The 14106-nt window shown below is 36.0% G+C and overlaps 1 protein-coding gene across 1 annotated transcript; it reads right to left on the bottom strand.

Moving 5' to 3' along the window:
* Positions 1 to 614: 614 nt before the first annotated feature.
* NHX3 (Na+/H+ (sodium hydrogen) exchanger 3) lies at positions 615 to 4685 on the bottom strand. The gene is made up of 14 exons (XM_078963861.1): positions 4480 to 4685; positions 4265 to 4383; positions 4066 to 4163; positions 3921 to 3980; positions 3781 to 3827; positions 3506 to 3700; positions 2633 to 2679; positions 2420 to 2486; positions 2201 to 2301; positions 2003 to 2104; positions 1773 to 1917; positions 1550 to 1612; positions 1358 to 1441; positions 615 to 1286 (listed from the first exon to the last, which is right to left on the bottom strand). Exons 1-14 carry the CDS (start codon positions 4615 to 4617, stop codon positions 1014 to 1016), a joined length of 1539 nt encoding a protein of 512 aa, XP_078819987.1. The 5' UTR covers positions 4618 to 4685; the 3' UTR covers positions 615 to 1013.
* Positions 4686 to 14106: the final 9421 nt, after the last annotated feature.

Below are 14106 nucleotides of genomic sequence, written 5' to 3' on the forward strand. Positions count from 1 at the left end.
GATAGAATTTAATCTCCTCCAAGGAGGAGGAGCTTCCCTTGGACCTTCCTGGTAACTAAACCCGAAAGCATCAACCTCAATGATGCCCAAACACACACCCCACACCAAGATGGTTCTCTCTAGCTAGGAAGAGTCATCTCTTCTCTACCAACCGATCTAACTTGAACGTCAGAGCTTGCTCCCGCGGCACAGGGGCAATACTAATGACTTTGATATGATGTTTGCTTAGGTATTTTGCCGGAAACTAGCTGACAACACCACCTCCAGATCTCTGATCTGGATCCAACGCAGAAGACCCGACAACCTAAGCACATGTCACAACATTTGGCGTCATCCGTAGAAGTCGAACCCACGACCACATAATTCATTTGGAGCCATAAACCTGAGATTACCGGTCATATTACCTTAATTTGAATATGTCAAACAAGTTCGATTGATAAATCTATACGAAAACGACATCATTACCTAAATGTGGACAAAGGCTAAAGTACGTTACCTTTCTACGTCATTAACCATAGATAAAAATTAGAACCAAATCAACTCTATGATGTCTATGGCTAATTTTAAATAGACACATATGCATAAATACTAAAAAAAGTAAGACATTCACGACATAATCTAGAATTTAAAGACCAAATTCAAAGAATTGTCTGAGGGTACAAGAAATTATATAAGAAGCTAAAGATAAAAAATACACTGAAACGAGCGTGTATGCAAGAAAAGTAAATGACATGGGCAACCGTTGGGCATAAAAAGAGCTTGATCTTAAAGGCTGTTTCAGATCATCTCCATCTCGCACAACAAAAAAGCCTCCATTCATCACCTTTGTAATCAATCTGAGAATGCGCACAAATATTTCAACAAAAGGTCTTTTAATGAACCTCGGTGAATTTTGCATCTGTTATCCCCTCTTGACTTTTCATGGCAAATCTTTTTCTTTCATTCACTTTATTTTCCCTGATGACATACCTCTTATATGTCTGGTAGAATTATATTTTCTATAAAGAGTGATCCTATGGCAAGTCGGTATTGCGTGGTGGCCCGCCAAATATAGGCCTCATGTAAGTGTCATCAAACCTCCTCCAGTATGAGTGGATTGTGTAAACAGGCCTTTCTATTAGCATAGATATGTTCTCCTTTGCTCTAGATAGATTTTCAGAAGCCGATTCTTCGAAAGAAAGCAATGGAAGTGTCATATCCTCTTTTAAAGATCTAGTTCGGTCGATGTTGCTTGTGTTAGGAGGAAGTAGGTAACTGATAAGAGGTTTTGTCAAGAAACCAAAAACCTGAAATACAACCACCCATATATCGCTTCAGAAGAATCCTTTATCATGTGTGTAATTACCAATATACTTACAATAGTACTGAATAGCACTACCACAATGGTAGTGGTGATCATTGTGGCATCAATCGGATCCAGTGTCACACCAGAGAGTGTAAACTAGAAAAGAAAACAAATCAATTTGCTCGAAGGATAGTTATCAGTTAATTAGTTATTAGACTAAAATGACAACTCCAAAGTCCAAATGGATCAATGAAAAAGAACTACCTGTTTAAATGCCAAAGCGACAGAGACAGCACCTCTCATCAGACCAGCCCACCATATTACTACCTAATTAAACCAAATAGCATATGATAAACTACTTCATCATAAGCAGGTATAGTTTACTCTTCATTCATTCAAAAGTAATGTTTAAACTCGAACAAATATTTGAAGCTCAGAGAAATTAATGTCACATGCATGCACAAGTCCAATGAATCGGTTAAGTTACCTGGTGTTTTGCTGTAATCTTTGATGAACCATCCCCAACTCGATTCATGTAATTAGAAATAACAGAGAGGGGAAACACAAAAGCAGCACGTCCAACCAATATTAACAACATCACACTGCTATACATGCCAATTGAAGCCCAGAAACTGCATCAAGAAATAGTCAGTATGCGAGTTATAAATAGGATCAAGCGTAAAGTTAATTCGAAGACCTATATATATACACACACACCTTAATATGCTCATTTTCCATTGCTCATAGTCCAGAGCATCCATTCCCACATACAGGAATATGAATGTTTCTGCAATAAAAGACATGGCTGCAAAAGTATGCCTGCAATTGTACAACTCCCAAAAGAATTTATCAAGAAAGAGGACGACACACATTAACTAAACATAAGCGCGGAAGTTGAAGTATACATAAACATACTTGGTAGTAATTCTGGAGCTTTCTGTTACGTTATGCCATGCATAGTGTGACATCAAAACTCCAGCAAAGAAGACAGTCAGAATCCCACTGAGTTCTAACAGCTTCACAAAAAAAAAAAAAAAAAACTCGCCTTAATGATTATTAATCTATGTATTCTTGTGAAGCGCATATATATATTGAGAGCTTCTTCTCACTATATATAACCTTATGCATCATTACCTCTGCCAACATGTAGGACAAATATGCAATTAAAATCATCAAAGCGATTTCACGAACACTTGAATGCCTGTAAAAGCAAAGCAATCAAACTAATAATATACGAATCTAATATGAAAAATAAAAAGTAGAATTAAACCCCTAAAACAGGCGTTCCAGGTTTCTCCAACTAATTAAGCTTTTATTTTTCACAGCATACAGCGTACGATTATTAACCTGCCAATGCCCAATCCTCTAAGAATATATGATGTCAATAGCCCAGCCTGCACAAGACAAAACAAGGTGTGAAACAGGTTCTAACTGTAAACACAAATGAAGATATATAAGACTTATGATGATATATAATGGTTTTGAAAATATTTATTTTCTGAAGACATTGCATAATTTATCATGCTACAATTAATTAAAATAAAAAAGATGTCATAATTCTGGAAGGACTAGAATCCATTGCTAGACATCTTAATTTAGTCACAATTTGAAATAGTGATCCTTGATCCTTGTTAAGCATCAATAGAATGAAAAATCCTTCCCAACCTAACCTTGTCCCACAAACACTTTCTCAGAGTTGATAAATACATAAGACATTATTATTTGTGAGTAGATATATGTAAAAACCAAAAACTAAACGTGAATGCTTGAAAAGGACAACCCTACAAAAATTTCAATATATAAAAGCAACACAGGTTTATGGATATCATAGTACTACTGCACTTGATGTAAGCATTTTAGTAGTGTCCAAGACAAGGAAAGTCTATCCAACGTGTGATTGATGCATGAGGAGAGGTTCGAAAGCAAGAAGAAAACTTAAATCAATGCCTATGTAAAGAGGTTTCTCAATGCATAAATGAATAATGAATCGAGAAACCAAAGGAGCAAGGGGAATCAGAAAGAAGACAAAGGTCAAAGAGATGGCAGGCCTACTCTTCTACAACAAATTAACAACATAAGCAAATTAAGGGGGGAAGGGTAATCAGATGAGAGAGAAGATAAGTTTAAATGAACTATTCATATCTCTTTGGCTTCATCAGTTACATTATTATAGGGCTAGCTAAACAAAGAGTTAAGAAAGTGGTAACTATATATGAATACCGTGACTCCAAGAATGGTGCTGGTGGAGAACAAATACAAGAAATCAAGCAAGATGCGAAGAGCAGCCTTCCCACCGAGTGTATCTGCATTGATCTTCTGAACCGCATTGAACAGAACAACGGATGTCGCATCATTAACTACTCCTTCACCAAAAACTAGACTGTATAGCAAAGGAGTCTCGTCTTGGTGCAAAACCTGCATGCATATATAATATATTAATATTAATATTAATATTAAATTAACAAACAAGCTAGCTTATTTGTTGACCAACCTACCTGTAACGTACATACAGTATCTGTAGATGAGAAAATGGTCCCTAAACCTATAAATTAAAGTTAAGTTATTCAGTCAAACAAATAGCTAGCTCCCAGGAGGTTAACTTTAATGTGATGAAAGACCAAGACATATGTCATACTAAGATACTCGCTGATTGTCAAACCCTTGAGTCCAAATTTCGGAAACACCCACCAGCAACCTATAATCACATTCAACTTCAATTTGATGCAATCATTTACTATTGATAAGGACAGGGCAATTTTTTTGATAAATAGATTATTTACCAGCGGCGACGATCGATGTTGATATGAAAACACCAGTGACTCCGAACAACATAATCGGCAAAAAGTTTTGGAAAAACTTTTTCTTCTTGACCTGAAATCTGTGGAAAGTAGAAAACGTAGCTCCGAAAGTAAATGAAGAAACACAAGGGAGGATGGATGTAAATTAATTAGTCCAATGCAACAAGCTACTGGGGCTTACCCGGCATTGAAAATAATGGGTGGGAGTAGATAAATGAAGAAGAGCTGTTCATCGAACCTCAGAAAATGACTGCTTTTCCAGTTGCTTATGATTAAGATGATTGTCCCAACAACACACCCCTGTTTAGTTGAACACGAACACAAATGATTTACAAATTATATATATATAAAAAAAAAAAAAAGACAGTATGGGAGCATATATGAGAATATATATACGATGATGATGGCGGTGATGGACTCATTAACCCAACGATTCTCGTCAAGCAAGTGGCCGATTACCAAGCACAGACAGAGCACAGCTACGAACAAGGTGATGGGCACGACCTGAGTATCGAGGTTCAGGTTGACGTCCATTTTTATCGATAACGTATTGGTTATGATTAGGATCACGATCACCTCTTGTTATCCTGTTGCTCCTGTGGACGTAGACGAAGAGTTTTGTATGACAAGGATACACGTGTTCTTCTTTTATGTTTCAGTAGTGTTTATAGTTGTTTGTCTCTTTCCCCCGGCCCACACTCATCTTTCTTCTCAAAAGATTTATCTTTTTTCATGTTTAAAAGACCAAAATTTGTTTATGGGATGAAAACACGATATAATAAAGGACATTAACTTGTCATTTTTGTAAGAATAAGATGATACTGAACTCCATATAAAACAAAACACTAGCATATAAACTTGTTTTAATTTCATAAGCTGAAAGAGTTCCATGAGACTACCAACCCTTTGAATTATTATATTAAATCCGTGCTTTACAAAGAGCGTTTTCAAATGCTTGAGAGCTTCTACCTTCTGTCTTTTAATAAAAGTTTCGTTTTAAACAAAAAACCTTGATTAAAATTATAAGTTTATGATGTTTAGTTTAAACAAAACACTACAAATTAACAACTCGCTACCAATTATCAGTTTCCTGCTATCTGATAGTTTTTTCCAAATACACCATAAGTATTGTTATTTATTATATCTATATTAATACTTTTCACGGACAACTAGTCACCGAAAATTTTAAAATACTTTGTAAAATAATATTTTTCATCCTTCTACTATTTTAAAATGTCATTTTGATCAATTTACTTTGAATTCTATAAAATATCACTTTTATCTTTCTAATTTCTAAACTTTTTGTTTATCTCTGTAGTATACAAATTTTGTTTTTCCAAAATAATTTTTATTCGTTAATTTAAGAAAATCAATTTCTTTCGTTTTTATTTTTATTTATGTGTCGTTATAAATTCGACGTGATCAATATTTTTACGAAAAATTAGAAATTTCGTTGGTTATTTTTTTTTTAAATAAAAGAACTTGCTTAGTAATATATATATATATATATATATATATATATATATATATATATATATATATATATATATATATATATATATATATCGGTATAAATTTAAATCTCTTTATGTTTCAACATAAATTTTGTATACATCTTCTTGCTTATATGTATGTATGTTTCCCATGTATGAGTTTGATCACATATAATATGTTTTCTTTTGATTTAGGTACGAAAATATGTCGGTGGTATAAATCGAAGCTAGTTAGTGGTACTGATCTTCTATATTTATCTACCAAAAAAAAAAACGTTACCTAACTTTTATCAATATAATATAATTGTCAAACTTCAACTTACAAAATTGATTGACAATGTCGCATATACACAGGACAAGTTCCTAATTAGAGTAAATTACTAAGACCGATCACTTTGGTTGTCCAAAGGTTGTATTTTTGGAAAAATTGTTTTTCCAACTATTTCGTCTTTATACTTGACATTTGTTTCGGATTTGGTACCTTGTAACATCCAGATCTCGAGGTACATGTTATTTAAAATTGTTTGTCTTTAGGGTGCTACGACATGGTGGAGGTACCGCCACGACGTGGCGATACTTAATGAACCGTAGATCTGTTTTGGTTCCCACTGTATGGCAACCGAATGGCCACGGATAGACGACCGTCTGAAAATTAAAATCCTAGTGTTTCTGGTTTTATGACCTATATAAAGGAAAGTATGAGCTATGGTTTGCTCATCCTCATTGTAACAATCGTTTCAGATATCAATTTCCTTTTAAAATTTTAGGGTTATAGACTGGAACTCGTCGAGTAGGGAGCTCCAACTCGTTGAGTAGAGATCACTAGTGGGAAGCAAAATTTAGGACCTACTCGGTGAGTTGGAAGGCCCAACTCAACGAGTAAGCGCTGTTAAGGAAACCCCTAATTTTTAGGGTTTGCACCATATATAATATCCTTAACACCTTGAGGCTGACCTTTTATCAGCCTCCAAACCCTAAGAATGTCTGTGCTAAACCCTAATCTCCATTTCCTCTCATTTAGTGAGCTAGAGTGACTTTTGAAGAAGATGATAGTAAGAAAAAGGAGAAGATTCAGCAACTAAAGCCCTCACTCTTGAGCTGGACCATCTTATGGACTATTATAAGCATTCAAGATTCGATTTTCATTTTTAACTATGGCTAGATCTTGACTTTACTCTTCATTTCCTATCATTCTTGTTGATTGCATACATGAGGTCATAAATTTGCACTTTCTGAATCTCCAGGGTAAAATGGCCCCATAGTGGGCTAGATCTAGATTTTTGTCAAGCATGGATGCCATGCATGGGTTTTAGGGTATATTTTCCCTCTTTAGCCATTTTTAACTTCAAGACATGCATTGGAAATGTATGTCCATAAAGTCTCCATCTTTGGAACGTTTTGAGGGTTAGAAACTCTTCTGGAAAGAATGGATCCCAGATCCCTAGAGTCTTGAACCATATGGCTTAGCTTTTAAGCTTTCCAACCTTTGTTAAGGGCTTTAGAGCATTCAGTGTGGTTCCAGAGGATAAAGTTGGAAACTTTATCCTTATAGACACCTTAAGACCTTAGATCTAAGCCCTAGAGTGCCTGTAATCGATGTATCATCCGAAAGTGAAAACAGGGTGAAAGCTTGACGAGTTGCTCTGGCAACTCGACGACTTGAATCGGGGTTTCCCGTCTATTGGATATTGAATGAACTCGACGAGTTAATGAGACAACTCAGAGAGTTGGCTAGGGTTTGTCCCAGCTTTCTGGATTCTGAAGAAACCCGACAAGTTGCTAGATGCACTAGACGAGTTGGGGGTCAACATGGACTGTTGACCTTGACCGTTGACTGGGACTTTGACTAGGGTTGACCAAGTGTGACTTTGAGGGTATTTTGGTATTTAGGATTTTGACAAAGTTAGTAACATGATGATTCCTGGCATTTGTGTGGTTGTAATGAAATCGAGTGTCAATTATAAGATCAGAGTAAAGTAAGATTGATGAACACAAGATCTAAATCAAGTATGTTTGGCTCAATTATACTTTCGAAACGTATAGAGAGTTTTAGACAACAAAACGAAAGTTCTTATCTATCTCTAGTATACATCCCATATTTATAACGATCATGAAAGCATACAAAAAATATAAGGGGCTAAACAATGAAACTTTGATACATAAAGTGACCTTACAATAAAATAACATACTATTGAAACTAAGTATGACCTTCAACACCTCAAAATTATATTCGACATCCACGTTCTCCCCCTTTGTGAGAAGTGACGAATTAGGTCATCAACATCTCGATGTCTTGGTGCATAGTTCTACGAATTTCAGTATACCAACTCATCAATTTCTTCAACTCTACCTTATCTCCATCATTATTCTTTTTGCAATTATTCATACGAATAAGCAAGTTCGTATAATGAGTTGTTATATACCTTTCCACATCAGAATCTTGGAACAAAAACTTCATATTCTTTCCCTTCTTGATTTTTCCATCGAACACAAATACCAAGTGTCTTCAAGCATATCTCTCCATCGACATAAGGCTTTAAATCAGCTTGACTATTTAACAATGACCGAGGTACAATAATTTCTTTTCCCATTACTAAAGACAATTCCACATCAGTTAATGCTAAGCATTCATAATAGTTGTCGATGAAAAGCTTGATGTGTGCAAGACCCAACAAATACTCCTTCTTGCTCGTACCTTGGAGTTTCAATTCATCAATACCATTAAGAATCTTCGCAACTATGATCATGTCATGTAGATTCATAATTGGGAAACCAACAATCGAAAAGTTAGATGCAATATTGTTTTCTCTAACCACATGATAGCGAAAATTATGTAATATCCCCTCAAATAAAATATCTTTGGAAATACTAAGAACTCGAACTATTTTAACAAGTGACCAGAATACTTCTTATTCCTTTCCAAGTACAGCATGAAATTAAATCTTTAATCTCTTGAACTCTTCTTTGTCTTTGAACTTATCAACAATTTGATATTGAGTAGTAATGGACATCATCTTGTTAATCGGAATGTCCAACTAATTAAAATCAGAATTTTCTGTTGCATAGCTTTTCTTCGGAATCTTATCAAAATCATGCATTTCACCATAAACAACTGTTGCCTCGATATTTTCATAACTATTCAACTTCTTTGGATCACCATTATCCAGAACTGGAGGATCACTTTCACAAAGTCTAAGAATGCTTTGTATATGCCTTTTTTTATCCATCCTTAGTTCTAAAACAACTTTCTTCTCCTCTTTTGAAAGCTCAACACTTACACCTTTTTCTTTCCCTTTATCTTCTTTAGTCTGCTCGGGATTCAAAGAAGAACTCGAACCTCCAATTACAACTACCTTTTTCAAAGGCACGTTGTTGTTGAGATTATTGAATAAGTCTTGCACGACATTGTTATTGGAATCTGAGTAGTTATCACCTTTCCAACTACCTTTGCATCATCACCTTTCTTTCCAAAACCTCCTTCACCACCAACACTTTATGAACTTATGCCAACACTCCTCCTTTCTCCCCCTTGCACCCTTGTGACAACAGGCGGGGGATTCGTTGGCCTCAAATTGAGAAGTTTCGCAAGTGGATCCAATTATTTGTGAATGTTTGACTTTAAAAAACTAAACTTTTGAGTTAATAACTCAGTAGTGAATACTGAAGATGACGAAGATCCAAACGTTGAGATTAGATCCTTTAACTCACCCACCAACTTAGCAATATCACCAAAACCTGTAACATCAACTTCAACCTTCTTATCGAATTTGGGAACCAAAGAATTGTACCAATTAACAGCTTTCGTGACAACACCAGCAATTATATCCACCTTATTATGAAGGGTAGAATAATTGTGATCTAAAGCTGTAAATTCCTTCGCCATATCATCCCTTAACTCTTGAATCTTTAAATTGACATTTTCACGAATGGTCTTAACATCTTGAACATAAAGAACATGTATTTCCTTTTCAACATCCATCAATGCTCTAAGTGCTCCATTAAAGGACTCAAATTGAGCTTTTACTCTTAATTCATTGTTCTTGTCCATCCTATTAAGTGTATCCTGAATACGATGCTCCTGAGCTTTCAGCATGACATCCGCCTCAATACCAGAAACCGAATGTTTACCCTTGAATCCGCTTGTAATTGTAGCACTGAATTAAGCTTCCGATTTAGAATCTTAAATTTCTTCCCAAACATCAACATGTGATCGGGAATGCCCTCCTCTTCTGGATCGAATTCTATGTCAGCAAATGAACCCATGAATTCACCATCATCAGTCTCATCATCCTAAATGGGTTTTAGACCTTCTATGGATTAGGATGGGAATAAAGAAGTAATAGGTTGTTGCATGATATTATTGAAGCTATGTGAATGGGTTGATTGTGGTGATTCAGATGAAGTAGGAATAGGAAATGGTGTTAAAGAAATTGTGGTATCAACAATAAATGTTTCGAAAGTAGATGAGTTAAAAGATTAGGATTAGCTTGGGCTTCAATGTTCAATGCTCCTTCACTCGTATTGATATTTGTTTCTATATTAGATATATTCAAAGTGATGCTTGAAGTGCGAACCTCCTCAAGAATTGATTCAACAGTCGACACTTCGAGTGTTATGACATCTATCATCTTAGGTGTAGAATGATTCGGTTGTTCACCTAGATTGATGGTTGTGTTGACTTTAGAAGTTTCCACATTGCCACTAGGATTTACAATCGCCTCGAGATTCAATTTGATTAGAGAACCCCTCATAGGTGAAGAATGAGCCATTTCATTTTCTCTAAGTGGAGATTTAGGAACAACGTCCTCTTCCATTGAGTCTTCATTGATAATTAACTTCCTCTATTTCTTTTGCTTCTTTGAAATCCATTTGGCCATGTCTTCAACACACCTTTTATTTGATGATGGAGATGTCGGTGTTGGAATTTCACAAAAAATAACCCCTTTTCTGTTAACTTGTGGCTTGTAAGTAAGTTTTGGTGAAAATCTTGGTGATTGTTCACGTGAATGGCGTGGTTTATGAGCCATTTTCTTCAATCTTTTCAGCACTCATGACTTCTTAGGTACCATCTCCTTCAAATGTGACAACCTGGAATTTATTCCGTTATTGTAACCCACTTCTGTTAATAAAATTTAATTTTTATTAAATTTTCCGTCAACTTCTTGGGTTAAGTAAATCAATTAGGGTTATTGTCATAATTTGATACGTGTCGAAAAACGAAAAATCACGCGAAAAACCCTCGATTCCCTCGAAAAGCCACGAGTTCACGGCCAAGGCGAGTTTACGGCCGTAAACTCGTGTACGACCGTAAACTCCGTTTGCGGTCGGTGCCTGGTAGACCCCCACCCCTGGCCGTAAACTCACTCTATACAAGGGTTGAGTGGCCTCCATTTCAACCTTTTTCACCCTCTAAGAAGCTTTCTCTCTCTACTCTCTTTGTATAATTTCGGGTTTTGATCCAGAACCATCAATAATGTAAGTGATTTATCACCTTTCTTTGCTAGATATTCTCTCACACCAAGAACACACACTAGTGTGTGGTGGATAAAAACCTCATTCCAAGCCTGTTACAGTAAGTAACTATCCTCCATGCTTGATGTTTATTGGAAACCACTGATTTTTGACCTAGAATCGACCCAAATCATGAACTCGGAATGGGTTTACGACCGTACTACCTTCAATGGCCGTAAACTCCCTTTAAGGTCGAACATTGGCCTTTGAACCATACTTTGGGATTTGCTCAAGGCTTAGAATAATTCCAAGAGGCTAGAAAGGACCCTGAAACACCGAAAATCACACGTCTCGTCCAATGTTTATGGCCGCAAACCCTGGGGCTGTAAACCCTTAGACCGCAAACCCATGTGTCGTAAACCCATGGACCGCAAATCCAGTTCAGGTCCATAAACTCCCTTTATGGCCGTAAACAACTCATTCATGGGGAAAAAGTTTGTTTTCCTCGATCCAACCAATTCCCGATGACATTCTTTAGCTAAAAACCAAGTGTTTATCTAACACCTATCTAGCGAAATCGCTAACTTAAATACACATATGTATTATTTGATACTAGGATACCGTAAAGTGCAACATACACCAACTCAAGCGTCATCCAGTTCAATCATCTGCATCCAACCAACTGTGAGTTCATACCCCTACATTTTTCCGAGTGTTTCATGTTTTTAGCGGGGGGGGGGGGGGGGGGGGGGGGGGAATACAAGCTAAACACAAAAGTTTTCTTAACTTAAAAACTGATGCAATTACAACGGTTTTCTATCAAACATTTAGATACAATTATCCCTTTTGTAATAAGCGGAACATAAGGGACGTTTTCTAATCATAATTGCATAGTTTTTAAAACAGTACATGAACATCACTAAACATTCAAACTATAATAGGTATAGTTTGGGATTTCATTACCAGTCTTACAGATTCAAACTTCATGAAAAGTCAAACATATAAACTATGTCAGATTTAGTTTATCCATTTCTACGAATACAAACCTAGAGTATCTTGTTAAATAATTATTTACGTATAATTATTCATACTCTGCACCGTTACAAACGATTTCGAACTCGAGAACGACCGATCAACATGTAAACCAGCTAATACAAGCTTGTGAGACTTATCTTCATTATGCGCCTCAAGTACCAATAAATCATCACCGGTAGTATAACCAGAGTCTCCTGGAAGGAGAGCATGAAATTTGTGAATAGATCTATTCGGGACTGACAATCCCACACCTGAACTGTTAGCTATAGTTAGGCGGGCATGCCTGGGGTGACAAATTTTGTAATCGTACGACGCCTGAAGAACGTCAAGGAGGTCACCGGTCATACTAGTATGGTTATACGACTCACAATAAGTATAAAATAACCTTTGTTTCCGGGAATTCTTTCTTCCATAGTTTTAATTTAATTAATAAAACTACTATACATACTGGGGTAGCCAGGGTTTTCAAACTGAACATACTTTCATATACAAAACAACAAACATGTTAGAAAATATTGGATTTTCTTGGCAAGCATGCATACGTATTTTAGAACTCGATAATAATGGTTTTCGATATAATCGACATTTTACCTATAATAGAAAGAAACTATTTATACAAACTCAGTGACTAGTTTTCAATACACAAAAACATGCTTATGAACTCACCAGCTTTACGCTGATACATTTTCAAAACCGCTTGTATTCTCAGGGCAACGATAGACAGGTACCAACGCCAGCTTTTGGAGAAGACAGAGCATTTTGGAGTGTCGTCTTTATCTTTTGTTTATATCGATGTATACAAACTATGCTTTCAAACAGATGTAAATATTCATATTGTAATGTAATGGTTGTGTTTACTTTGATTACTATGATACGATTGTTGTAATACTATGTATGACGTCACCCGCCCCTGGACGTTTCCGCCATTGTTTTTCTGACGGTTCGGGGGTGTGACAGATTGGTATCAGAGCTATTGTTTATAGTGAACTAGGTGTACCGAACCTTACATGGTATACAACTATAAACACTAAAGGGCTGAAGTGCTCTGAACTAAAAGTATACTTTAAAATAAAAGTATTTTTACTCCAAGTATACAAGTATACCTACATACCAAAAACCGTAGCATAAAATTAGTATTGTTATTATGAACTTGTAATAAATATTTGAGTGATTATTATGTAAGTGTCACTATAATATCTTTTTAACTACTCGTGGTCCGAGGAATCTGGTTTAAAGGGCCGCATAGGGTTGTTGGATTTTAGAAGTGCTATTTGCCAAAATGATCCCGCCCTTCGGTGTTTTATGTCTGACCCCTGTCTGTACATAGTGGTTGGAAAGTATTGTTTAAACGCTTATATAATAATAATAAGACTAATAATTAGTGATGGTAAATATTAGACTAAAATCTAGTGTTAATAATACTAGGTTTCATCGAAGGAAATTATTTTAAAGTATATGAAGCGATGTCCGAGTACCGAGTCACCACCTTATCAAGTGAGTGCCTAGTCCCTTTCATCTTTCACGTAGATATGAAGTATTTTAATATAAATTGCATGCTATATGTGCATATTGTCTTAATACATGTTGTCTATGCTGGGTAAAAGATTTTTATACATGTTTTAAATGATTTAAACTGTATATGTATTTTATATCTACATAATATGTTGGGTAAAACATGGGTAGATGAAATATGAGTTGGATGATGAGTTGAGAGGTGATATAGATCATGAGGTAAGGGTGAGAGGTGGATGATGTGAGAAGCCTTGTTCCCACATGCTGGCCCCGTCATCTAGCAGAGTATGGATGATAACCATAGACTATTCTAGACAGTCCAGTGGAACACTAGCAGACTCACAACCTGTAGGTGTTGTGAATGATGTGTTCACCCGGTGTACGCTAAACCTTGGCGATCATGTAGAATTGATGCCTAAACCCTAATGACTATGCAGACTTAGTGCCTAAACCTTTGTGATCATGCAGACTTGATGCCTAAACCATGGTGACTATGCAGACTTAGTGCCTAAACCTTGGCAATCATGCAGAC

Source organism: Lactuca saligna, chromosome 7 (genome assembly GCF_052625555.1).
Source record: "Lactuca saligna cultivar CGN05327 chromosome 7, ASM5262555v1, whole genome shotgun sequence".
NCBI classification, from domain to species: domain Eukaryota; kingdom Viridiplantae; phylum Streptophyta; class Magnoliopsida; order Asterales; family Asteraceae; genus Lactuca; species Lactuca saligna.